General features: G+C 52.8%; 10 protein-coding genes across 10 annotated transcripts; 6 read left to right on the top strand and 4 right to left on the bottom strand.

Annotated features, from left to right (window-relative positions):
• Positions 1–959: 959 nt before the first annotated feature.
• has1 (ATP-dependent RNA helicase HAS1) lies at positions 960–2,968 on the top strand (the record flags this gene model as incomplete). The annotated part of the gene is made up of 4 exons (XM_056658632.1): positions 960–1,542; positions 1,603–2,324; positions 2,383–2,643; positions 2,717–2,968. 4 exons carry the CDS (start codon positions 960–962, stop codon positions 2,966–2,968), a joined length of 1,818 nt encoding a protein of 605 aa, XP_056508925.1.
• Positions 2,969–4,515: 1,547 nt separating this feature from the next.
• Positions 4,516–9,445, top strand: NUU61_008106 (uncharacterized protein; the record flags this gene model as incomplete). The annotated part of the gene is made up of 4 exons (XM_056658631.1): positions 4,516–7,758; positions 7,817–8,470; positions 8,497–9,228; positions 9,302–9,445. 4 exons carry the CDS (start codon positions 4,516–4,518, stop codon positions 9,443–9,445), a joined length of 4,773 nt encoding a protein of 1,590 aa, XP_056508924.1.
• Positions 9,446–10,617: 1,172 nt separating this feature from the next.
• NUU61_008105 (uncharacterized protein) lies at positions 10,618–11,060 on the top strand (the record flags this gene model as incomplete). The annotated part of the gene is made up of 3 exons (XM_056658630.1): positions 10,618–10,721; positions 10,793–10,881; positions 10,954–11,060. The coding sequence occupies 3 exons, from the start codon at positions 10,618–10,620 to the stop codon at positions 11,058–11,060; spliced, it is 300 nt and encodes a 99-aa protein (XP_056508923.1).
• Positions 11,061–11,687: 627 nt separating this feature from the next.
• NUU61_008104 (uncharacterized protein) lies at positions 11,688–12,737 on the bottom strand (the record flags this gene model as incomplete). Its single annotated transcript, XM_056658629.1, has 1 exon — positions 11,688–12,737. The coding sequence occupies one exon, from the start codon at positions 12,735–12,737 to the stop codon at positions 11,688–11,690; it is 1,050 nt and encodes a 349-aa protein (XP_056508922.1).
• A 297-nt stretch (positions 12,738–13,034) lies between these two features.
• NUU61_008103 (putative haloacid dehalogenase-like hydrolase) lies at positions 13,035–14,314 on the top strand (the record flags this gene model as incomplete). The annotated part of the gene is made up of 5 exons (XM_056658628.1): positions 13,035–13,198; positions 13,450–13,482; positions 13,589–13,798; positions 13,880–14,042; positions 14,123–14,314. The coding sequence occupies 5 exons, from the start codon at positions 13,035–13,037 to the stop codon at positions 14,312–14,314; spliced, it is 762 nt and encodes a 253-aa protein (XP_056508921.1).
• Positions 14,315–14,592: 278 nt separating this feature from the next.
• On the bottom strand, positions 14,593–16,342 carry NUU61_008102 (zinc knuckle domain protein; the record flags this gene model as incomplete). The annotated part of the gene is made up of 2 exons (XM_056658627.1): positions 14,593–15,381; positions 15,452–16,342. The coding sequence occupies 2 exons, from the start codon at positions 16,340–16,342 to the stop codon at positions 14,593–14,595; spliced, it is 1,680 nt and encodes a 559-aa protein (XP_056508920.1).
• A 663-nt stretch (positions 16,343–17,005) lies between these two features.
• Positions 17,006–17,707, top strand: NUU61_008101 (ORMDL family protein; the record flags this gene model as incomplete). Its single annotated transcript, XM_056658626.1, has 3 exons — positions 17,006–17,135; positions 17,227–17,585; positions 17,657–17,707. 3 exons carry the CDS (start codon positions 17,006–17,008, stop codon positions 17,705–17,707), a joined length of 540 nt encoding a protein of 179 aa, XP_056508919.1.
• Positions 17,708–18,504: 797 nt separating this feature from the next.
• On the top strand, positions 18,505–20,407 carry NUU61_008100 (uncharacterized protein; the record flags this gene model as incomplete). The annotated part of the gene is made up of 2 exons (XM_056658625.1): positions 18,505–18,643; positions 18,732–20,407. Coding segments are annotated over 2 exons (1,815 nt in total), but the record flags the coding sequence as incomplete, so codon positions are not given.
• A 144-nt stretch (positions 20,408–20,551) lies between these two features.
• Positions 20,552–23,035, bottom strand: NUU61_008099 (ankyrin repeat domain-containing protein; the record flags this gene model as incomplete). Its single annotated transcript, XM_056658624.1, has 1 exon — positions 20,552–23,035. One exon carries the CDS (start codon positions 23,033–23,035, stop codon positions 20,552–20,554), a length of 2,484 nt encoding a protein of 827 aa, XP_056508917.1.
• A 559-nt stretch (positions 23,036–23,594) lies between these two features.
• On the bottom strand, positions 23,595–25,591 carry NUU61_008098 (calponin homology domain protein; the record flags this gene model as incomplete). Its single annotated transcript, XM_056658623.1, has 2 exons — positions 23,595–25,368; positions 25,425–25,591. 2 exons carry the CDS (start codon positions 25,589–25,591, stop codon positions 23,595–23,597), a joined length of 1,941 nt encoding a protein of 646 aa, XP_056508916.1.
• Positions 25,592–25,940: the final 349 nt, after the last annotated feature.

Raw genomic sequence — 25,940 nt, 5'->3', positions numbered from 1 at the left:
TATTTTGGGTATATAGATCACTTTGAATTAAGATTTACCCCCCGAACTTGTACCTAATCTAGTAAGGGTTTCCCCAAACTCCTGACGCCTTGAGTTTATACAAATCTAGCATTCTTAGGCAGTTTCTTGATACAACTATTTTCTGGGAATGGCAGGGAAAAGCTTTTCGTCTAAGCTCAGATTAAATTGAGCATAAGACATTGCCACATTAGGCTCTACTTGGTTTATCTGTACAGTGGCATCTTTCCAATAAAGACTACTGGCTTGGACCTGGCTGAATTATCTTGAATGCTGCCTAGAAGATTTGCAGACTGGCTGATATTTCTTAAGATAATCAAAAGCTCAGTCGTCTCTTGTACTATTGTACTTGAATCCTTAATAGAATTGAATGGGTATCAATAATTTCTTTGGCTTATCTATTTCTCTCTTGCCATTAAGTAATTAGGCAGTTTCTAATTTATAGTTTCTATATCTTTTCAATACATTTTTCAAACCATTTTTGTCATGTTTTTTGTTATATTAGTCTGACAAGGTGCCATTATAGATTCAAAAGACGCAAAATATCACTTACTGGGATAGCAGTAAGAATATTGCACTCACTAGAGCTTCAAGATACACTAAAAAAGAAAAATAAAATAAAATAAAATAAAATAAGGAAGGACCTTCGAAGAATCTAAACAGAGTAATATACATCACCTCTTCTTGATTTCTGCAGCTGTCAAAAATTTAGTGCCTTAATAGTTGGGCAGAGACATATCAGCCTATCAGCACGTGATGTGGAGTTTTGCCGGGTTTTTTCACCGCCGAAAAAAAGTCCCAGAATGATTTTCCCGCAGAGATAATCATTGGATTGTTGCATCACAAAACACGCGGTTGATACACACCTCGATAAACCTCGTTGCAATCACTTCATCCAGTGACTCAGGTTGAAACCCCTTACAGTTTCATCAAACACCACGATGCCCGGCCCCGTGGACACCGCAAAGTCCATCTCGAAGAAGCGCAAGAGAAAGCACGGCGCACGATCTGCGGAGAACGAGGAGGCTCCTAAGCCAGTGGAAACCAAATCAAGCCCCTCGGTGACCACCAAGAAGAAGAATTCTTCCTCGACTACCAAGAATACAACTGAAAAAATCCCCAAGAAACGCAAAGTGAGCCATTCGCCTAGTGCCGACGAGGAAAGCGCCGACGACGCCGAGGAGAAGGAAGATGAAGAGGCCGACAGCGAGAATGAATCTGAAGAGCCAGAGGAGACAGAGAAGGAAAATGCCGCCGATCTTCCCACCATGGACGATGTGCGCCTGCCGCAGACGGAGGGCGAGCTGCAAAAATTCACCCAGCTCAATCTCTCGGACAAGACCATGAAGGCAATTGAGGGCATGGGATTTAAGACCATGACTGAGATCCAGCAGCGCGCTATTCCTCCTCTGCTTGCGGGTCGGGATGTCCTGGGTGCTGCAAAGACCGGCTCTGGGAAAACTTTGTCGTTCCTGATTCCCGCAGTGGAAATGCTGAGCGCATTGCGGTTCAAGCCGAGAAATGGTGAGTTTTCTGCCCGCTATTTACGAAGAGGAACAACTATTAACTTTCCTCTCTGCGCAGGTACTGGTGTCCTCGTTGTCTCCCCCACCCGCGAATTGGCACTGCAGATCTTTGGAGTTGCCCGGGAGCTCATGGCGCATCATTCGCAGACGTTTGGAATCGTTATTGGAGGTGCCAACCGCCGCGCCGAGGCGGAAAAACTTGCCAAGGGTGTTAACCTCCTGATCGCGACACCCGGGCGGTTGCTGGATCATTTGCAGAACACCCCGGGGTTCATTTTCAAGAACTTGAAGACACTGGTCATCGATGAGGCAGACCGAATTCTCGAAGTCGGATTCGAGGACGAGATGCGTCAGATCGTCAAAATCCTGCCCTCCGAGGAGCGGCAGACCATGCTTTTCTCCGCCACCCAGACTACCAAGGTCGAGGATTTGGCACGGATATCCCTGCGGCCCGGCCCACTGTATGTTAATGTCGACCACCGAAAGGAGCACAGCACGGTGGAAGGATTGGAGCAAGGCTACGTGCTCTGTGAAGCCGACAAGCGCTTCTTGCTTTTGTTCTCGTTCCTCAAGCGCAACTTGAAAAAGAAGATCATTGTCTTCTTCTCCAGCTGCAACTGCGTCAAGTACCATGCGGAGCTCTTGAACTACATCGACCTTCCTGTGTTGGAGCTGCACGGGAAGCAAAAACAGCAGAAGCGGACCAATACGTTCTTCGAGTTCTGCAACGCTCAGCAAGGTACCTTGATCTGTACTGACGTGGCCGCCCGAGGCTTGGATGTATGTTTGTCCTTTTTCAATAATTGTCCTTGTTGATCCATTCTAACGATTGTTGCAGATTCCTGCCGTGGACTGGATCATCCAGTTCGACCCTCCGGATGACCCCCGAGACTATATCCACCGTGTCGGCCGTACGGCGCGTGGAGCCGATGGCAAGGGTCGCAGTCTGATGTTCTTGCAGCCCTCCGAAGTCGGATTCCTGAAGCACCTGAAAGAGGCACGTGTGCCTGTGGTTGAGTTTGAATTCCCGGCATCGAAGATTGTGAATGTGCAGTCGCAGCTGGAGAAGCTCATTGGACAAAACTACTACTTGAACAAGGTGTGTTATCTCCCTATGGCTGGTTGCTATTATCCGATGGTCCTCCCAATGCTAACGTGTCTGGTCTATTTAGTCTGCAAAAGATGGTTACCGGGCCTACCTCCAAGCCTATGCCTCGCACTCCCTCCGGTCTGTCTTTGATGTACAAAAATTGGACCTTGTCAAGGTTGCCAAGGGGTTCGGATTTTCTGCTCCCCCACGCATTGATATCCAGCTGGGCTCTAGTCTCAGCCGTGACAAGAAGCAGGAGCAACAAGGGCGCCGCACCTATGGCAGCCAGCCGAACAACAAGGGCCTCAAGTTCAAGCGCAAGCACGGGGATTAGGGTTAAGAGTGCAAGAATAGAATTGGAAGGAGAAAAAGAAAAGACAAAAGCGACTGCATTTTTTTTTTTTAATTCAGAGACGGAGTTTAGCATTGTGGATATATCTATTTGATTTTTCCAGTCTTAATAATTTACGGGTATATTCTGTAGCATGAGGCCGATTTAGGGTAAATAGCTTTGCAGAATGCGATCGCAGCATCCATGCCATGTGGGTGAGGGCATGGACCACGTGGAGTTAATGACCGCCAAACTTTTTTTTATATATTTTTTATTTCTTTTGATTGATGTAGTTTGGACAATCTTATGACCGTTTGTAGGTGAAAGTATAGTATACGTAGGTCGTCCCCGTTGGGATCTGTGACCATGGCTGCCCGAGATGCAGAAAATACCTGCCTAAGCATGTCCGTTCAGCGCGTAGCCCCGTTGGCAATTGGATTGACGTGCAGCTTTCTTAAGCATTACGCGCAGAACGTAATTTTCCATGGTCTTGAATCGAATCGACTCCATCAAGATTTAGATCCAAGCTCAGAAGCAAACAATAATATTATTGAAGAAAGAGAGAGCCATCATACAATGATCGCGGTGAAGAATGTCGGATTACCCCGGTCTTTACCCAAGTATATCCATACAGTACGTGGGATACAGCAGGGATGTGGTGCGTTGGCAGGTGTTGGGGCCAATCAATCCACCCTCCCATCCGCACTTTGTCGTCTGGGCGACCGTCTTTACTGCTTGAACCAGTTCATCTTACCCGACTCAGTCCACTAGTGGTGAGCGGGTCCGGAGGGCCGCAGGTGGAGAGTGTTCGTTCTGTGTGACGAGAGAGACGTCTGTGATCCGGTATAATTCAAGTCCATCTTAGCAATGTATTACTGGAGTACTATAGGTGGTACTATTTAATATTTCCTATAATTTAATGTCGATTATCAAGAACATTTATAGTAAATAGTGAGAAATACAAGTAGAAGTCGAAGTAAAGTAAGAAGTAAGTTAGGAGTTCCAAGGAACCCGCCCGAGAGGATCCGCGTTTGTTTACCAGCCATCTTTTTTTTTCTTTCTTTCTCTCTTTTTTTTTTTTTTACTGAGGCTGGGCCTGGGAATATCTCCAGGCTTTTCTATCGGCCCCTCGCGTCTTTCTTTTTGATCTCTTTTTCTCCTCCCTTTTGCCCCATTCCATTCAGCCCAATCAGATCCCCATTTTCATGTGAGGGATCAGCAGAGAGAGAGCTCGACCGGAGAGCAACAACTCACTTTTGCTTTTTCCCCATCTCCTTTTCCCTTTCCTCCCATTTCTCTCTACCTCTCCTTCTCTCTATTCTTTCTATCCTCATTCTTCCATCGTCAGGTGGTTGTGCTGGTACGCTTAATCTCCCCCCATCTACGGGGAATTGCTCTTATCTCCAATTTCCTCTCCCCTCCCCACTATCGTGTCCATGAGCACGGAGCACCAGTGACCAACCCACCCCCCTCCAGACAGTCCTGATCCATCCTCTTGCTCGATTGTGAACAGAGCATGCGATTATCGGGCTGACGGAACTGTCTCCACCATGGGGGTCGACACCCGCAGACCAGCCCTTCCCGCCCCCACAGAATCCATCGTCGATACCACGGGCGACAGCGCAACGGGCACAGATCTGGCAACTGACCTTTCTCGCCGCACAGACAAGACGTCGTACTCGATCCCGGACGACGGCAGCCCCATCACCGTCTCCACCCGACATCGGGACCGGGACGACAAACTGTCTCGCTCTCACCGCGACTCCCAGACCTCGTTGCTCATCGAGTACTTTGAGGGTGGCAAGGGGTCTGGCGGTGTTGTCTCTAGGCCGAGTGTGCGAGTTCGGGTCACTCCGTCGGCGGCGAGGAAACTCAAGGACCACAAGGACCACATCCAGATCACCGAGTCGGGTAGCGGCCGCAAACCATCTTATACCCGCCGCATTTCCCTCACCTCGCCATCTTCCAAGCAGAAGCAGCTCGCTGACGCCGGTCCGGCCGATGACCAAAGCACCAGCTCTGCCAATTCTGCTGTTGACGAGGGTCCGCAATCATCACGTCGCCCACCGTTAGAAATCGAGTTCTTGAACCGAGACCAAGTGAGCGAGATGTCCAGCGTCTCGCGCGATACGCGGTACATGCAGCCGAGCTCGGATATTTCATCCATGCCGCCGGACAGTATGGTCGATACCTCGTCGGCCGGTCCTCGGCGGAAGCGCAGCCAGAGCCTCGAGCGTGGTGAAAGCCGCGAGGACAAGGGGTTACTCAAGACCCCCTCGCGTCAACGGAGTCGCAGTTTGAGCACCGAGCGGATCGCCCACCGAGTGGCTGAGAAGCTGACGGGATCGCCCCAAGAGGCCTCCAGCGGTAAAAGCCGGAGCAAGGCCGGCAAAGATTACTTGGAAGCCGAGCCCAAGCCATCTCGACGGCGGCGGCAGGCCCACCGAGAAGACGAAATCACTAGTCCGGAATCCAGCCTTCTGAGTGCGTCGGCAGTCTCTTCAAATCGCAAGTCTGACCAATACTCGATCCGTTCGGGGGCGTCCAAGACCTCCATCAATAACCCAAAACTGTTGGAGACGGTGGAAGATGCGATTCGACGGTTGATCCTGCCTGAACTCAAGGAGCTGAAGAAGGATCAAAAGGTCATGACCAACACATCCAAGTTCGACCGAGATATGACCACGTCGTACTCGTCTGCCAGCTCCCGAGATGAACTGGGTCGACGTTTATCAAAACATGCCAGTGCGCCGGATGTCAGGAAGCCCAAGGTCGTTCTCAACAAGGACAGCAAAGATGAAGGCATTGTTCTTTCGGGCGAATCAGTTCCTCGCAACAAAGAACGCAAATCCAGCAAAAGCAGCGAGTCTTCTGAGGCGGCCGCCGTACGATGGGCTAACCGACCCGAGCTCACCGAACAAGACAAGATTCGCCGGCAGAAGAGCAAGGGTCTCCGCGATGCTCAAGCAGCTGGGCGTGTAGGCTCAGCCCTCACTGCGGCTGCTCTGAAGCACCATGACTCTAGATCCAGCATCGACAAGAAAGAGGGTCGACGGAGGAATAGCAGCGAGAGCGTCAACGAGACCGAGCTCGTTTTCCAGAAGCACAACGTGGCTCCCATGCCCATGCGGAGCGAGATTGATTCGGAGTTGACCCGAGACTCGCTACTCTCCCAGCGCACCGAGACATCTACTCCCCGCAAGAAAAAGTCGCAAGCGGAAGTCTCTCGTGGATCAACGAGGCAAATCACTGCATCACCAACGTCTCGCACACCCACGCGGTCGCCATTGGGCTCGCGGAACGAGCTCGGCATGCGCCACGGCAACCAGTCACATCATAATATTTCGGCGCACAGTGGCTCAGACCGTGACCTACGCGGCAAGAGCCGATCTCCAGGAACTGACGGCGGTGGTGACTGGGCTATTGCTGCCGCTGCCGCTGCCAACTTGCTGGATGCTGCCCACCCCAGAGACCTGCCCACGGAGGGCGAATGGTTGGATGTCAATGCTGGCCGAGCACTGAGTCCGATCCAGAGCGTTGCCAGTGACCAAACTGAGATGCATGCTCATCGGTCCATTCCACAGGAGGCGCATGTTGCCCATGGGAAGCGAGACATAGAACCTCGGCTCTCGATCGACTCCCTGTCTTCTGCCCCCAGTACGAACCTCGCACGATCCACGCGAAATGACGGTACCAGCCCACAGAGTCAAAGTGAGATCTTCAAGGACCATGATGAAGAAGGGCCTGAACTTGGTTACGAACAGTCGCGTCATATTGAGAGGGAAAGTGATATCTATGGACCTGACGAGGACACCAAGGTTGATTACATGGACAAGATCAAAGAGGGACAACATGTGACTGGCGGTGTCGCTGCCAACCCTGAGTTTGTTCATCCCATGGCTGTCGAGTCGGCTGTGGCCTCCTTGATGGACCCTTCTGTGCTTGAGTCTCAGTCGAACCGTTCTGCCAACCGCTCCCAGACTGACTTGGCGCCACGCGCGGGCAGTCAAAGCCCCGAGAAGCCCATGAGCGAAGGTTACCGGGGAAGCCCCCTGAAACAGCGCCAGGATGCTGCTACTCTGGATGAAACCTCTTTCCCCCGACGGATGGGAGCCACATCGCCCCCGCAAAGTGTCACCCAGTCCATTGAGGACCTGGAGGAAGCGGGCATGTATGGCGCCGCTCCCCGCCAGATGGAGAGTCCTCTCGCCGATGCAGACTACAGCCAAGAATCCGAGTCTGAAATCAACACCAATCCGTCTATAATCCAGGGCCCCGGTGGTGGCGTCCCTCAGGGTACTAGGGACCATTGGGCGTACGATCCCCAGTCCCCAGTGACTGACCAGGCTCCCTATTATGACCCGGCTAGCGTTCAAGCCAGTGGAGTCAAGGGTCTGAGTGCTGAACAGCAGCAAGGGCTCGATGCAGAATATTACCAGACTGCCAGGAACATTTTCGGCGGTGACGAATATTATGATCAGCCGATTGACAGCCGCACGAGGGAATTGTTTGGTACGCCGCTTGGAGCCAAGGATGAAGGCTATGTGTCGGCTGCCAACCCCATGTCTCCAAGCATCGGCAACCCGAAGCAGGGTTCTCGAGGTCTTGGGCCGGATGCTGCCGGTATGGGCGGGTTTGATAGCCCCACCGAGGCAGACGACCCATTTGCGCCGGGTCACCAGAGACACTTCAGTGGATATTCTCACGGTGTCGGGTCGCCGCTTTATGATAGTGCTACCGGGAAAGGCATTGAGAGGATCCAGTCGCAGGACATCGTGGCTCTCATGGATCATGTGAGTTGTTCCTCTATTTATCTCAAGCATTTGTGCGATTGCTGACATTATTTTCTAGCTCACTGTTCGCGATGCCCAGCGAAATGCCAGGGATACCGAAATCCTGGTGACCTTGGTTCGAAGTGCGGCAGAGATGCGCAACTCTTTCGAAGAGATGAAGAAGTTCATCGCGCAGCAGGACGGCCTTCTCATGGAGTCTAGCGACAAACAGCATGACCGAACCTATAAGGCTCTCGGTGGACCCCGGCCTCTGCCTCCTAGCACTTCTCGAACTCGACAGCTAAGCGCGGAGGATGATGATGACGCCCAGACCAAGCGGCAAAACATCTTCAAGCGCGCCCTCAAGGGCTTGAGTCTCAAGTCTGGCAACGACCTTACCAAGATTGAAGGAATGTTGGAGCAGTTGCTTGAGGAGGTCGAGTTGCTGCGATCAGGACAAGATCCCATCAGCCCTCGCACTGGAGCAAGGATGGGAAGTGTTGACCCGAACGGCTATGAAACCAACGGCCAAAATGGCGCTGCTTTGGAAGGTCGCTCTCTTTACCACTCCAGCCCATCTCGACCGGCGAATGGATCCCGAAGGGAATCGGACCAGCGCGTCAGTACCGTTCACGAGGCTGACGAGGAAGACCTTGAGATGGACGAGGGCGATGACTACATGACCTCTCATCTGCCTGTTCAAGAGCCGGCTCGGCACGCGAGGGCTGGCTCTGTGCCGCTGTCAACCCCCCTCGCAAGCCGGTGGCTACAGGAGCCCGAAGCACTGAAACAACACCCAAGGCATCCGATAAGGCCCGCAAGCACAAATCGAGCAGCTCCTCCATCTTTCCCAAGATCTCTCGGTGGTCCAAGACCACTGCCTCTTCGATGGGCGATAACATCCGCAACAGCATCCAGCCCTCTCGCAAGGAGCGTCCATACTCCGAGATGTCTCGCTCGGGATCCGATCTCGCCCAGGATGCATACAAAACGGGCGACTACTACGACCCCCAGGGCGACGATCGCATCCGATCCACCTACACATTAGACGACACCCTTCAGAACGAGAACCGGCCACCGTCGCCCCTGGTGCCTTCTCAGGTCTCCGAGCCTCCCAAATACCGGGCCCATCGAGGTAGTCTCGACTTGCAGCATCCTCAACCCCGACAGGGCCCTACGGGTCGCCATCAGAACCAGCTGGAATCCCAGGCTCAGACCTACGGGTCTCCTGTGTCACCCACCTCCGACCAGTGGGGTTCCAACCCCAGTCTGCCTGCGGTCAACCCCAACCAGAACCGCTTCAGCGGCGGCAGCCGACTGTCCCCCATTTCCGATGCAGGCTACTCTGAAACCAGCTCCCGTTCAGATCGGTACCCCGGCCCGCCTCGACCTCCCAAGGTCAAGGATGACGGGCCGCTGGTGCCAGAACGGCCAGCGAAGATTGCCGAAGATGAGGACCGGGCCTATGGCAGCGAGCGTGCTGCATTACGGGTATGTATTTAGTCTCCCCCACCTTTGTCCTTTGTTGTTTCTCAAGTGAAAATACTAACACCTCGACCAGCAGAGCTCTGCCATCCGCTCGTCCCCATCCCGCAAACCCACGGGACCCCGTCCCTTAGCCTCCGCGGGCTCTTACAGTCCCAGCAACATCAAGCGAACCCGCTACCGAGGCAGTCCGATGCAAGTCGACTATGATGACGACTATTGAGCCCGCATTGTGATACCCCCTTTCTTCTTTGGGTTGTAATTCTTGTATCTAGCGAGGCTTTTTCTTCTTGTCTCTTCTCTTTTTCTCTGTGTGCTGCTTCTTATGGCGTCCATGCCCCTTTACGACCGCGATGACCGTATCTTGGATCTCAATTTCGTTCTTCTCTCTTCCTCCCTTCTCTCCCCTTTTCCCGGGGAATCGAGGCATTGTGTATGTGTGCACATCTTGATCTCGTTCTTTTTTCTGTTGATAATCCATGAAAAATGGGCCGGTGGGAAGGATGTATCTTCTTTTCTTTCTTGGCCTGTCCCCGCCAAATCGGTGAACTTCTTCCCAGCCCTAGTTTCCCCCAGCAAGATAGCGCGGCCCCCACCCCCGGACCCATTTTGTTCTCGAGACTTCAAGACAGCGAACGTATGGGGAAAAAACGAATATGGTTAGTAGTATGGCAGAAACTCAATTGTGGGGGCCCTGAAGACCAGACTCCGTATGCAGGCCGATTTGTAGAACCCGCAATGACTCGCTATCTTAACCGCCCGCATGGGCCTGGTCAGAATCAAGAACCCCCCTTCCACATACAATCCGACTCTACTTCTTCTTGGTGGGGTCTATAATGCGTGTGATCCACTTCATTCTCAGCTTTGAGTCCATCATCATTAAAGCGTTGGAAGGGTTGGACTCGCTTTTCTTTTTGGCCCCTTTCCTACATAAAAACTGCATGACTCGATGGCGCCAACCCTAGACCATAATAGAAATCCCATATGGCGATCCAATTAGACGGCCCTAATCTACAGAGTCAGTGAAAATGACTCTCGAGGACATTAAGCCCGAACTTAGGCCCGAAAACAAGGCCGAACTGACACTGATTGACTCTATATAAGATTCGAGAAGGAAGCGACTTTGATTCCTTCCGTCTTTTTTTTTTTTTTTTTTTTTTTTCTTATAGATACACATACTTTTCTTTGTTACCCTCACAATAGAGCCCCTCTCTCTCTCTCTCTCTCTCTCTCTCTCTCTCTGACCCTCGCCATCATGAAGTTCAACCAACTCCTTCTGCCTGCACTGACTCTCCTTGCGGGTGCCGTCGCAAATGGCGTCAGTGATTGTGCCTGGGACAAGGAGATTCTTTACACTCAAGATGTGGAAGACCCCACCCTTATTCTGAAATCCAAATGCCCTCCCCCCAGAACGATGGGGATGTGTACACCGTGGGAGAACTTGATCTGAACCAATGTGTCGTGACGAATAGCGACGGCCAAATCGCGGCCCAGAAAGAGTGAGTGGGAAGAATTACATTATCTCGGACTCTTCTTAAGAGGGCTACTTAGCTGATTTGATTATATCTAGTGGCGGTGCTTTTTATAGCGTTGATGCCAATGCTTGCTCTGTGGATGACACGACTTTGAACTGCGGTAGATGGGGCAGTCTTGTTATCTGTTCGTTAACTCTACCATCCTTTTTTTTGGGCTCTATTTTCTTTATCCTAACTATTCTCTCTTTTCTTTTAGCCGATATCGTGAAAGTTCAGGGCCAATCGTTCGAATGCTCTGGGTACACGGCAGAGACGAAGACTAAGACCCAGGGTGTGTCGGCGACTCCGACTCCGACGCCATGATCGCGCTGAGAGACTAGGAACATCCCTATGTTTCTTGTGTCTCTGTGAGTCACATGAAGGTTCTTGTGGGCCTATTGTCTTCTCTCATAAGAGTGTAAATGTATTTTTGCTTCTTAATTAATCGAGTTCTTTTTTTTAATGACGAAAATCCCTATATTGGCACTTGCAACAAATTTTATCTCCGTGGTTCTAGGGGAACTTTAGAGATATGCCGTTGTAGATTGAGTCCGCTTGCATATTTGATGTCATTTGGCCTGCACACTACCTAGGCAAAGTTCGGTGTATAAGCCATGATGGATGATAGGGCTACTGGGATACTGGTATGAGGGCAAGCCTTTTTCTACAACATTAGGTTAGATCTTGGTTATTACCAATTTTTAATCAATGAAACCTCGACCCTGTGTATTAAGGAGAGAACAAACCACCTAGTAATGAATACCACCTCAATATCAACCCCAACACCGGGGCAATGCAACTCAACAAAAGTGAAAGACGCAAAAGAGAGAATATAAACTCTGATCTCCCAACAGAAAATCTGCCCATCAACAAGACACGAGTAGTATCAAGTATACCCACCACGCTTCTCCACCTTCCTCTTTAACCACCAAAAGCTTAAATGATGCTATCCTAGTAATCCGAGAACGGCCGAACAGTCGTAGTCCCCCGACCCTTGAACGCAAATGACGCCGTAGCAAGCGAGCTATACTCCAAGGTATCACTCACAGGAAACCTGCCGGGATAGCTCTCAACGGACCGGTACTTGGGCGAGCGGCATAGCTGCACAGTAGTCGAATCATCGAACTCGTGCAACGAGTCAGAGTAGCGTGCCGTCGGACCAGGGTCACTGCGGCGGTCTGCCGAGGGAACGGAGGACTGTTGACTCAGACGGGTAGGAGATTCAGGGGCCTGTGTCTGTGCCTGGACCTGAGCCGGAATGGGTTCAGGAACTGGGACTGGGACTGGGACAGACGACTGATGAACGGGCAGCAGCGGTGTATCCGAGGGAGTAAAGAATGGCGAGGGCCGAGAAGGGCCGAGAAGCATAGTCTGTGGGTGTTGGGAATGCTCTTGAGGTTGAACTTGCGGCTTGACGATCTCATCCGGAGGATGGAGCGCAGCCCCAGCAAAGACGGAAATTTTAGATCGACCATCCGACGCAATTCTGTTGACGGCACTATAAAGCACTGCAGAGCTGGCCGAGATGCGTCGCGAGGTGCGCGTCGACGACGCCAGATCCAGCCGAAACCTGTGCCCATGCGGTCCTGTGCGCCGCTCCGTCGATGACTCCGGGTAGCACTGCGGCAGGCTGAGCGGAGCAATGAGGTTTGTGTCTAACAGACACTGTGCCTGCGGGCATGGCGGGATTCGAGGGGTTGTTGCTCTGTCTGTGGCCTGGACCATGCGCTGGGCCAATGCATCTTCGGGAATATGGAGCGCGGCGCGAGAGCCCGTGGGTGGGATGATGCGCAGAAAAATCTCCAGGATGCGTTTTTCGATTCGATCGATCTTCTCGCGAAGAGGTGGGAATTCTCGGCGCGAGTTCCAGAATGGTCGGACTAGGTAGGAGGTCGCATACAGGAGGTGGAGGTAGAAGAGGGCGCTGATCAGGGTGAGGGTTTGAGAGAGAGTTATGATGAAGGTATCGTGGGAACGGTGTGGAAATGGCTCGAGGACCATCGTGAAAAGAACGAAGGCGTGTGAAGAGTGTTTTGTAGAGAATGGTGCATGGGAGATATCGCAGACATGGAAGACGAGGATATTTGAGCTGTCTGTCCAGGGAAGGAGCGAAGCATCGGACCAGACAAGAGAACCAGCGTTCTTTATATTTAGGAATATACAACCTTGGAACTATGCTTGTATTTTGGTTCATCGACGAGCTGGGGAAGTATATAGATGAGGAGAGGCATAGATTAGACGGAGATAGTCCTCGGCTCTCGGCCAACGTCTTCTCCCACCTCCACACCCACCCAGTGCATGTCTTCATTCACAAGACTTCATCGTGGGTCCCCCATCATGTCTGCACTGAGAACAGACTGCGATCAGCGCCGCCCACGGAGGTTCGCACCGCTCAACCCGAAACAGACGTCAGATGCGCCGCCGCTGAAGGGGGTGGTCTTTGATGTGGACGGGACTTTATGGTATGGCTTTTTTCTTATTTCGACTTATCTATTTTGACTCCACCACTCAAACACCCGAGCCCGGCACATATCTGCTTGCGCTGTATCGTTGCTCTGCAATGGCATGCGGGGGGTGGGTGTTGAGAGCGTCAACGTGGGGTTCGGCTCAAGGATCAGCCCACGCAGGACGACCACACTGATACAAGAGAAAAATTTAGAATGATATTGGAGTGCGTACAAGGATAAGAAGAGCCATGCTGACATTAACCAAGCCTACCGCAACACCACATGTACACCGAAATGAGGTGAGCACAAACCCATGCACGGAGAAACCGGAAAGATGGATGAGAATCCACAAGCCACAAAATCCATCACTGAGCCCTTCTCATTCTTCTGACTCTCTTATTATAGAGCGGCTTTGGGGATTGACAAGTCCATCGACATCCTCCACCACATCCGGGACCTCCCCACGCCCGAGGAGCGTGCAGCCGCCGTCACCAAGGTGCAGACCGTGGAGCAGCGAGCCATGCTAGAGCAGCAGCCGCAGCCGGGCCTGGTACGATTAATGGATTATTTGGAATCAAGGGGACTGAGACGGGCACTTTGTACGCGGAATTTCGAGTAGGCAAGCTCATCTTCCTTCTATCCAGGACTTTTCCTCTTGTTTCTCTGCGTTCAACTTACATGGACCTCATCTTCCAGGGCCCCAGTACAGTATCTCATCCAAAACCACCTCCCAAGTCATGTCTTCCTCCCTATTATTACTCGTGACACGCCCAAGCTACTCCCCAAGCCCGATCCCGCGGGCATTCTACACATTGCGCAAGAATGGGGTTTGGTGAATCGCGCAGAGAATGTTATTATGGTAAGTTCATGGAATCCCCTGCTGAACCCCACATTATGACATATACCTCTCAAGATATAGTCGAAGCTCATTTCCAATAGGTCGGGGATAGCATCGATGATATGACGGCCGGACACATGGCTGGCGCGGCTACGGTGTTGCTCTTGAACGAACGCAACGTCCACCTGAAAGAACATGCACATACAGATCTGTGTATTAGACAGCTAGATGATCTGGTCGATATCTTGGAACAGGGATTTCCTGGCCATTGCAGCGATGAGCACCTGGGTTGAAGATAACTTGGTATCTGCTTTCTTGTTTCACATATATCAATCATATCATCGCTTTGAAAACACTACCCCCCCGTTCCTGTTCCTAGTATAAGCATTGCGCCCTTGAAACCCCCAAAAACCTTTCAAGATGCCCAGAACCAGAGAATATGTGCAGAGCCACTGCGGCCCGGTTTCGGGGTCGCTGAGCCGTTTTTGGTCTTCAAGTCAAATCGCATCCGTGTGCTGTGTACAAGTACATAAGTTTCGTCATCATGGTTGGCAGCATCGGGCCCTGACCACTATTGTCCTCGTCGACCCTTGCCGCGAGGACCACCACGAGAACCGCCACGCCCACGCCCACCCTTGCCACCTCGGAATGGAGGGCCTTGGGGTGGGCGTGGCGGAGACAGTGAACGCTGCCGGGTGTTGTTTCCTGGGTATTGCGGACGACCGCGGTTGTTATGCGGCGGTCGAGACTGAAACTGACCCCGTCCGCCCTGTTTGGGGTTGGAACCGCCTCCACCCCCGAAGCGAATGTTGCCGCGACCTTTACCACCACGAGCTGTAACGCCAGGCGCTCCTTCGGCAAGATTGGACAGTGTGTCGTCTGGTGATGGAATCCGGGAACCGCCACGACCTCGGCCTCCACCGCCGCGCGGGCCCCTATTCCCGGGGCCGCGTGGGGGCCTATCTGGGGGAGGCAGTTCGTCGGAGTTGCTCAGGGTGTTCAGATTAACAATATTCGCGGGGTCAATGCCCTTGAGGGTAAAGAAAGAGGTGTTGTAAGGACGGGAAAGATTCGGGCAGTCTCCGATCAGATGGCTGGGACTGGTGCAGTTGGCGCAGGAAATTGAAACGACGATCTTCTTGCCAGAGAGATCTGGCAGAGGAAGCTTCCACCTGTATTCACATTGCAACTCGAGGTGATCAGAGGATCCACAGTGGTCGCAGGGGACTTCCTGTGCTGAGCTTTTCAAGGGCGACGCGCATTTCCACTCATGATGGCCACGATCCCGACATCTTTGGCATCTGCGCCATGTTGGACAGTTCCTACTCATGTGCTGACTCCACGCCCCGCAATGTTCACACTGGAATAAAGTCAGAAGCGAGGATCGTGCAGGGAGAAAGAAATATATATATATATATATATAAACATACCTCTTTGGTGGAACACACGGCATCCAGATGGCCCTTACCCCGGCACTCGAGGCAGGTTACTGGGAGGCTCAGGTCGACGTCGTTGATGTTACGGTCGAAGAAAACGAAGATCCCCTGGAGTTCTAGGTCCTCCTGGTCCAAGTCCACCAAAGTGCTGGGTGCAATCGGATATTTGCGAGAAAAGAGCTGAAATGCCTCCTCCTTGGAGGATGGCTCGAGCTGAGCTGACCCAGTCTCTGGAAGTGGCTTGGTCATGTTGCCATTGGCTTGAGGGTGGTGGACAGGTAGAGATTCTGGCAAGTGACTATCCGCGCTTTCTTGGCCAATCTTATTGCCGATGTTGAGCATGATAGAATCATCAGCCGCTGAGTCAAGCGACAATACCTCCGAGTCGCTCCCCTCGTCGACCTTATTTTCTAACCCTTCCTCAATATTAGCCCGGCCGTTTGTCACCCCATTGCTCCCGGACGATACAGACGCACTGCGACTGCGCCAGAATTTGTCATTCACAGCATTAAATTGTGCTGTTGAGGTACCATCATTTGGCGGGGCAGGCTGCCGGCGGAGCGTGGTGCGCACCGCATTTTTCCTACCCTGATTCCAGTTGACTGCTGGCGCGGTACTTCCTGCATGCGGGTTCACGGGTTCTTGTGTATCAGAGTCCGAGCTAGATCCAGAACTGGAAGTGCTATCAGGATCAATTTGCAAGGCATTGGCGCTAAACGAAGCTCCTCGAGGAACAAAATCGCTTGTATCGTCTGTCTGGGGTTTGTTTCTCCGCTGTCGCTTCGTGGGACGAGAACTGCTGTCGTGGAATCCATTGGGCTGAGAGCGTTGCCCACCAACCGAAGCCGTTCGTGAGTCGGCCTCTTCTCCTGAGGAATCAGCCATGACTGGAGAAGGGTAGATGGTTAGAATTGCGGCTGTCGCAATATCCTGATTACTTGGGCGAAATTTTACGGCCGGGCAGACGAACCATTCGCGTAATTCAGTGTATACATCGCGATATGTTGGTGTTCCTCTAAGAGATTCATGGCTAATGAGTAGAAAATCCTATTTTAAAAAACCCCATATATAGAATTCAGATCGATAGAAATTGTCTTATTTACAATAGACAATCTGATCTTGTGGTATAGATTCCATACTCATACCTAGTGTGACTCTTGCACGTGTCCTTATGCAATGGCTCGTGCTAATTGAATTTTTCTTATATAAAAGAAAGACCAGATCAGATGTTATTTAAATTGAGGCATAGTCACTAAAAACTCACCTCACAAAGACATGAAAAAGGTCCAAACATCAAGAAGTTGCTGGGTTCTTCCTCCAAACCCCGTGACCTAAGGCCGCGCCGACCGGCAAATCTTCCTTCAACATCTCCGTGCCACCTCATCCCCACGCTCCTTTTCCCGGGCACCTCTCTCTCTCTCCCCCATCTCCCTTCCACCCATCAAGCTGGCTTCTGAAAATACCACCAAGGTGTCTTCCCTGTTGGTCCCTCGTGCCATCTCCTTCCCTCCGGAGGTGGACACGGGGCCGCAGCGGCTATCACCCAACATGACCCAAAAACAAGGCCGACGACGACGCTCGAGCAGTCTCATCTACCAGGAACCCCCAGAATCCATTGAACACACCAGCGACCAGGCAGCGTTGCCCAACCTCAATGCCAACTGGGTGAATGCTAAGGGTGAGTGCCCCCAGACTGATCCAGACCGAACACCGGACCACAGTCACATCAGGACACAATTTGCTGACTGTTGACCTTGATTCCAATATAGGTGCCTGGACCATCCACTTTGTATTGATTGCCGCGCTCAAGATCTTCTGCGACATCATTCCAGGTATCTCACAGGAGACCTCGTGGACTCTCACCAACATCGGCTACATGTTCGGCTCATTCCTCATGTTCCACTGGGTGCGGGGCATTCCATTCGAGTTCAATGCTGGGGCCTACGACAATTTGAATATGTGGGAGCAGATCGACAATGGGGACCAGTATACGCCGACCAAGAAGTTCCTGCTCTGCGTGCCAATTGTGCTCTTCCTCCTCAGCACCCACTACACCCACTACGACATGACCTATTTCACTATCAATTTTCTGGCCACTCTGGCTGTGGTCATTCCGAAACTGCCTTTCGTATGTCTTCCTTACCCCCTTTCTCTTTTATAATTGGGATGGCGGGACGTTGTGGCTGACATTGTCTACAGTCGCATCGGTTGCGAATAGGTCTCTTTTCCGATATACCCGAGGAGTCATAGTGACTTCTTCATTCTTCTCTGTTGTTTTGTCTCCAGCTTTCTGTCCTTTGGCGTCTTTCGGCCCTTCTAGTTTCTCCTCGCTCACCCTTAACCCTCTCATTGTCTTTTCTTCTACCATAAAGAAGCTCTTGCATTGCGAAAATGATCGACGGGATTGTACTCAGTTGGTGGCTGTGACACATCTCTTTTTCTTTTTCCTTTTTTTGTCTTTGGGCGAATATGAAGACGCCGCAAATGCGCAAAATCCGGTCCCTTCCGTGTCTCTATCCTGGTCTAGATTTCCCAGTGCTCAAATCATGCATATTTTATTCTGCATTCTGTGCTCGTCTCTAGTATTTTCCCAGCAGTCGTGGGACGGCAAATCGAACTAAACTCGGCTATCGGGCGCTGCAAGTCATCGGCTTGGCTTGGTCTATGCGGGGACTCATTGCATCATCGGCCCGCGAGGCCATGACGCGGCAGAAGCAGCCTGTAATACCCAACACACACATTTATGTAAAATCAGGGGTAGTTGTGAGATGAGCCCAAAATAAGGTCCTTTTGGTCAAAACACTTTATTTGAGATCGCCCTCCAAGGTGGCCCTGAGCGTACTAAAACACGGTTGCTGAGTCTAATGAACCCCACACTAATCTGGACTGCCAGAGGGGTAATGTTCCAATTGACACAGCTCATTGTATCATCTTGCTTGCTTAAAATGTCTATAATGAGCGTTAAATCCATATTGTTTCCTCTGTTTACAGGGTCTTAGTTGTCCGTTCATGGGCGAATTGCTATTACATAAGCCTTATCGATAAGGGCGCGTCTTTCACGACGCGGACTTTCTTTTCGCAACTGTCTGGCCATGGGGTCCCCGGACGAGACGCTGTACCGTACCCCTGAAGCCCTGCCCTTTGAGTTGGTTCAACACTCGGGTATTTTCTTTGAAGAGAAACTCTGTACGTCTGTATCTGGCCTCGGTCAAGAACCCCACCACAAGTATAGCAACTTGTGACACTAACCATCCTTCCATGCTTCGCGATTTAGACACTCAAGCGCTCAATCTCCTGTTGAATGCGCTGGCCTCGGGCACCATTGCCTCGAACAATGCAGTAGTACCATTGCCGCAGCACCTCGCTCTCGCTGCCACTTTTCTCGTTCATCCATCTACTACGACACGTGCGCGGTCTGCGGAAGAAAAAGAGGCAGCCAATGTCGCTCTACGGCTGCTGAGACTCACAAATACCCTGATTGGCCCCAAAGGCGCCAAGTTGGGCCTTGCCTTCTCTTTCACACATTTCGAGACCTCGCGACATGGGGGCCGGCGCCGAGCGGAGAGTCCCGTGTCTAGCGAGCTGCGGAATGATGAAACCAAGCCCCTGAACCTGGACCTGAGCCAATCTGCTTCGTTATGGTCTCGCGCAGAAGACTTTTGGCATGTGGTGGGCTGGGCGTTTAATTGCTCAGTGCTGTACCCGGAACGGTGGGAGCGATGGCAGATTTGGCTGCATTTTATGTGCGGTGTGCTGAAAGATGATTGGGATGAGCGGTGTCGGGAATACTCAATAAAGAAGGCGCAGAATCCAGAGCCTTCCCCGGAACCAGATCCCACAGACCACGCGTCGGAGAAAGGGCAAGGAAAGGGAGCGCAGGCCATAAAAAAAGACGGCCTAGGGATCTTCCGGCAAAGCTTGATCTTCCGATACCTCTCCACAGGAGGATTCGGGCGCAATCGCAGGATCCTCAGGTCTATCTTCGCGGACGGAGGCTCTGCGGCTGTCGGGGAGTTCCGGGAGGTGTTCAGCAAAGAACTGAGGCTGCCCAAGGGCGATCGTGACGCGCAGAATGTCAAGAAGAGGGAGGTTGAGGTCAACATTGATCGGGATGAATATGGCGACTACCTCTCTCAGGATGGGACGGATGAAGAAACCAATACTGCCCATGATGCGAATAAGGGTCGCTCTCGTTCCGGATCACCTTCGACGGCAGGACCCAAAACGCGACGATCGAAGCGCACTAGAAGAGGCACGAGGACTGCGCCAGACCCATCCACTGCAGCAAATTCTACGGCAGAGACTCTGGATGCAGAGCATAGGTCCTCTCCACACCCCGGCGGCAGCGTGTCTGTCCTGGGTGGCATCAACTCCCTCACTTTGCGGCAGTGGCTCCTCAGCATCCTATCTAATGTCTCTGAGCGACTTCCCAAAGACTTCATGTCTCTGGATGAGCTGTACCACCTCTTCGTTGAAAACATCCGCCGTCTGTCCCTACCGATCTTCCAGGCCTTTGTCAGCCCATCAGTGCTCCCGCACTTCAACGCTCCCTCCCAAACGACCCTCTGCGAGTTCCTCCTGTTTCGGATGCGCGAAAGCTCTGCCCCCGATACAGACGAGGAATATTTAAACCAAGCCAAGCTGGAGCAATGCTTTCTTCCATTTGCGGCGGCCACCGCCAACGTCGTCGACAATGCGAAGATTTCGATCCTGCTCGAGTCGTTAATCATCCTGTTGGCGGACAGCGACATGCTTGTTGCAACACCCTCGTTGAAAGAGGCTGTCCAAACTGGAATTCTCCGTCGGGCTGAGAAGGCACAGGAGGAGATTCGCCGCAATCAGACCAGTCGCAATAGAGAGCCTATTGAGTGGTGCTGGTTACTAGAAAGTGGGGAGAGGTTGATTTTTCTGGTTGAGCAGCTGCTTCCCCCAGCCAGTCCGGTGGTTTGAGTCTGCAAATCGCGTATCACGATGTTCATGATCTAATTTTTTTTTGTCTGCTTGTTTGTTTTTCTTCATCTCATGATTGATACCTAGCGTCTTATTTCATTCTATTGGTGCATTTCCATGGTTTTGTCTAGCCTTGAAAAAGCTTTAACACAATAACAGGGCGATAAACGGATCCAGGAGCATGTACGCAATCTCCTCGAAGCCGTTTCGAACAGCTATTTCGATATCATTCTTGAAAACCTTGGCACCGTGATCCAGCATCAAGCTGACGATCTCTGTGTGTCCACCCTGCACCGCCATATTGAGCCCACTGCCAGACCCGGCATTCCATCTCACATTGGGCGTTAGGCCCTTTTCCAGCAAAAGACGGGCAATCTCCAGATGGCCTAGGCGACATGCATCCCAGAGAGCGCGGATCCCATACAGTCGAAACCACACCCCGTGGTCCAGCAGCATTCGCACAATCTCCAGGTGGCCTCCAGTGGTCGCGACCTCCAGCGGGCTGTAGCACGTATGGATGCCTGGCTCGGGTGCGAAGTTGACATTTGCGCCGCGGGCCAGGAGGATGCGCACAATGTCTTGGTGGCCTCTCCTGCAGGCTTGTATCAGGGGACTATATTCGGACTCGCTGGGCCCTTTCACTGCCGTGCCTTGATCGAGGATGATCTGCACCAGGTCGGCGTGGCCCATCTCGGCACTCGTCGACAGCGACCTGTTGCATTCACAGTTCGGGCGCAACTTCCAGCCCTTGTCGAAGAGCATCCGCGCCACTGCACTGTCTCTATTTTTGATCGCCTGATATAGCATGCAGCGACAGTGCCGCCGGGTGGACCCGTTACCGATCATGTCATTTTCGCCGTGAGTGTCCACGTTGGCTGTCCTTTCTGGAAACTCCTCCAGCACCGCTCGGACCACCGGGGTGATGCCCAGGTAGACCGCCACGCCCAGCCCCGGACTTACCCAGAGCCCTTTCCTGCCATAGAGCCGCAGCCAGTTGTTCTTTTCGGGCCCATTACCGTTGCACAGCGCCCAGGCCGGCGTGATAGTCGCCTTGATGGCAGATTCGGTCTGCGACCGGAAGTGGCGGGACCAGTGCTCGGCCGAATACCGCAAGAATGGAGACTCCTTTTCTTTTTGTTTCATCTGCCGATTGTTGTCCTGGTGCTCTGTTGTGGTCCGGGGAGTATACGTGGTCAGAAGAAACGACAGACATGCGCGTGTGGCCATGGCGTGTGCCTCTGCTATGTTTAATCGGCCTTTCCATGGCTCTTGCGGGGATGGTGAATCTGAAAATGGTTTTAGACTTTCATTTTTCATGACCAGGAAGTCTCGTGCCGATGAGTGGACGAAATCCACGGTTCCAACGTACACCCGGAACACGACCTTGTCGAGCTCCTTGATCAAACTGGCCAACTCTGGTTGTTGCTTGGCCAATTCGTCGTAGGTGTATTTCTCCGAGGCTGAAACAGCCTTGATGGGATCCATACTGGCACATGCCAGGGCCACCAGCACCTCCTTTATCCCAAGAGGCCGTCTTGCAGCCAGAATGATATGTAAGAGCTGTTCGACCAGACTTTCGCCATAGTTGAGACTTGCGATGTCCAGTGCCCTGGAATACAAAGTCTCGACGTCTCTCGGCAGGTCTTCCAGCAAGGCGTCCACGCTCGGATACATGGACTGCTCATCTTCCTCTGCTTTGCCAGCGTGAGCCTTCAGGACCATCCCTACCACCATCCGCAGCCACAGCCAGCTTCTAGACTCATTTTCCCTGATGACCCTCCATATTCGCAGACGCTGCTCCTCGGGGAACGTCTTGACAGCGGACTCGATGGTGGGATTCATCTCAGGTCGGATCAGGGCAAGCATCTCATCAGCATCAATCACCTCCATCGCACCTACACCTACCTGCCCCCGGAGCATGTCAAAGTCCCGCCGAAGCTCGCCATGTAACGGGCGACTCGTCAGAAACAACTTCAGCGTGCACTGAGACTCGCGGGCCGGGGGTCTCGCCAAAGCAGCGAAAAGAGACCCAAAATACGCGAGTAGAGTCCTCCGCTCAGTGTGATCACATTCATCAAGTGCATCCAGCAACACAACCAACTCCCCCGTCCTGGAGTCGCGCATACAGCTCTCAAAGACCTGCCCCATCTCTTCAAACCCCAGCTCGTCGCTCCCCGAAGACCGAGCGGTACGAGATTCGATCGCACGCCCAACCAAATTCGGCGCCGGCGTCGTGGCGAACAGCTGGTGCAGCAGTGCACACAGCGCCGGGGCAGCCATCTCGCGCCGCGGATAGCCCGCGCGGAAGTAGTAGTAGCACACGGTCGTGTGCGGAGTGGTCTTCGCAGCATTACGCCACCAAATTTGGTTGCTTTGCTCCGCTAGTGTCTGCGTAAGAATGGATTTGCCGTAGCCTGCACTGCCGGTTAGCCAGAGGATGGCGGGGCCGTTAGTGTCGCGCCAGCGCTCGACTCGCGCGTCGGTCATGAACCATTCGCCTGTGTGTGCGAAGGGCTCGCGATGGTAGTGCTTGTCGGTGTCGTAGTTTGCTGCAAGTCGGTCCATGACCTGCCTCTCGCAGTATTGGTTTCGGCCGTATGCTCGCATTCTGTAGCGGTTGGTCGCCATGTTTTGAAGAGGAGGGGGTTGGATTGAGAGAAACAAATCAGATTATGAGGTAGGTGGTGTGGTAATTCTTTTGAAATGGGGCTAGAAATCAAATAGAGACGCCATTGTCGACCAAGTGTGCTGTTGTTTGGTGAGGTTCGCAGCGCTGTAGAACTGTCGGAGCTTCAACGAGGGTTTAATTTAGATGCGGCTCTGCGCGGCGCTTTGGACCTCCCACGTAGGCAGCAGGTATACCAGCAAAAAGAATATACACATCGTATGATTGAACATCATGAATGGTTTCGTATACAACTACCTAACTAAGCAAGAAATCTATCTACAAACACATCGTATTGTCTGCATGGGATTCCAAATAGAAAAAGGGTCGAGTCATCGAACGTATGGAAGAAATGATCCGCCGGATCGCCAACGCAAAGAAAACAAGATAATCCTCCGGCTGAACAATACTAGACAAAATGATGAACAAAAAGGCCTGGTAACAGAAAAGGAGAAAAGAAAAGAAAAGAAAAGAGATATCCTAGTTGAATAGGCACCAGTCTGCAGTCTATACCAACCGAGATTATGGCGGTGGACGAGGCCCGATAATTTGGCGCCTGGCGCCTCCAATACCCAAGCCTGGTCCACCGCGGTTTTGATTGTCGCCGCCCATGTAGCCGTACTGGTGGACATCCCAGGACTGCCCTGGTCCCGAGCCGAGGGTCTTGTCATGCTGCCCACGCTCGGCAGCAGCCTGGGTTTGTTTCTGGTTGTCCTCCCACTCGCGCTGGCGCTCACGTTCACGTTCCATCTCGCGTTCCAGGAGGGACTTGGATGCCCATCCGCCGGCACGCGTATTCTGCTGCGAGGCGACGCGACGGTTGTTCTCGGCGTCGATCTCAGCCGTTGAGCTGTAGTCTTGCGGCCGGTGAGTAGCCGGTGCCGGGGCGGCGGGGGCTGGGTTGGACCCGAGGAACTGATCAACCCGGTTTTCTTGTTTCCGGTTGGCGGTGTATGCGACTGGGTCGGGAAGTGGTCGGGAAAGTGTGGGTAGCTCCCGGTTGGGAGGTGCTGGTTGTGCTGACGATGGCACCGGCTCTGGAAGCGGCCGAGGCGGGGGCGGCGCCTGGTCCTGAGCATAATCGGGCTCTTCCAAGGCTGGCGGCATCTCCTGGTTATTCTGCCATTCGGTGCGGAGAAGCCGGCGTTCCTGTTCTAGAGAGCTGAGGTTGTAGCTCGGCTTGGGTGGCACTGGACGAGGACGACTGCGGTTAAGAACCTCAGGCTCGTCACTTTCCTGGGGCGGCACAGGTTGGCGCTCGGTCTGGTACTGGCGCTCGCGCTCTTTGGCGAGCTCCAGCTCCCGTTCAAGTTCTTGGATACGTCGGCTTTCCGGCGTGCTTTCAACAGATCCAGCACTCGGGACGCGACTGGTTTGACTGGCTTGGTATTGGCTCAGGAACTGACCGTTGAGACGGGAATCGTTGACTTCTCGTCGGCGTTGCCGCTCCTTCTCGAGACGCTCTTCGGCATCCTTTTCTTCCGCCGCGCGCCGCTGTTCTTCTTCTTCCCATAGGCGTTTTTCCTCGTCCCATTGTCTCTTTTCTTCTTCCATCTCACGACGTTCCTTCTCTCTCATGCGCGCGGTCTCTTCTTCCCATCGGCGCTCTTCCTCGGCCTTGGCTTTAGCTTCCTGTTCATCTATCTCCCGCTGGCGTGCCCGTTCCATCTCTTCGTTGTCGGCGATTTGCTGGCGAATTTTTTCTTCCTCCTCACGTCTGCGCTTCTCTTTCTCCGCAAGACTCGGGACAAACGGACCAGCCGTCGTGATCTGCCGCCGAGCACCGAACGCAATACCTTGATTGCCCTGGCTCGCTCCACCCATGTAGCCGTATTGGTGGATGTTCCAGGCCGGCGCCGTTGCACGCTCATCTGTCTTTTTGCTCCAGGAGCTATACGAGCCCGAGGGCTTGGTGGGGCTTCCTGAACGAGCGGGGAGAGGCGGGTTCGTATCGTTGGCATTGCTAGTGGCGCGAGCTCTCCCTGTCTGTGATCCGGAGCTTGATCCCGTCACATGTGGGCTGACCACATTTCGCTTGCTCTGGGGACCGACAGTGCGCGGGAACTTGCTGGGTTCGAGGGCATTGGCCCGGCGGCTGAACGCCGCGAGGCACTGGAGGACTTGCGCCGGGTCCTTGGATTCGTAGAGGTCGACGGTCAGGAAGACGTCGTGCGGCGGGAGATTGAGGGGCGCCATTTGGCACGCGCGTAGGAAGTGTGAGATATTCTCCATCTGGACGAATGGCATTGACGACTGCTTAAATTTCACACCGGGGGACACGGCGAGATTGACCAGCCTTGCAAGCTGGGTAAGCCGATGCACCAGTTTCCATCAGTCGCAAACGGCACTCACCTGCACAAAGCCACGCCATTTTTCAGCCCTTCGAGTAAATCTTCGGATGGCAATTTCTCACGTAGCACCTCCTCGATCCAGTCGCGCACCTCCGCGGCTGCCTGCGGAGTATAGCGGGACAAGCGCATGCTGCGCAGGTCCTTATCCAATGAAGTCACCGAAGCCATGGTTGATTGCAAATCACCAATCGGTCATGAAGAGTATACTGAGATGTAGATGTCGCGGTTCTGGGGGTATCCCTTTGCCCGAGTCTGCCTAATCAGCCCCAACTGTGGGGGTTTGGGTACCAGAGGGATACGGAATAAGCACTCGGAGAAAACAAAAGAAACAAGTAAGGAAAAGAAAAACTAGAAAGGAAAGCCCTGATGGCTTACGCCTCAGCGGTGCAAAATAAAATGGGAAAAGTGCAAGAAAGCGGCAAAGAGAGAGGTGGGAGAGGAATGGAATGCCCCGGGCTGTTTATTTGCCGATGACGTTCCTGGGGCCACTTTTTTTTGCCTTTCGCCTTCGCAAGCG

This window comes from Penicillium alfredii (assembly GCF_028826965.1).
Source record: "Penicillium alfredii strain IBT 34128 chromosome Unknown utg000010l_segment0_segment0, whole genome shotgun sequence".
NCBI lineage: Eukaryota > Fungi > Ascomycota > Eurotiomycetes > Eurotiales > Aspergillaceae > Penicillium > Penicillium alfredii.
The sequence above is the reverse complement of the archived record's forward strand: the minus strand, read 5'-3'. Positions and strand labels throughout refer to the sequence as shown.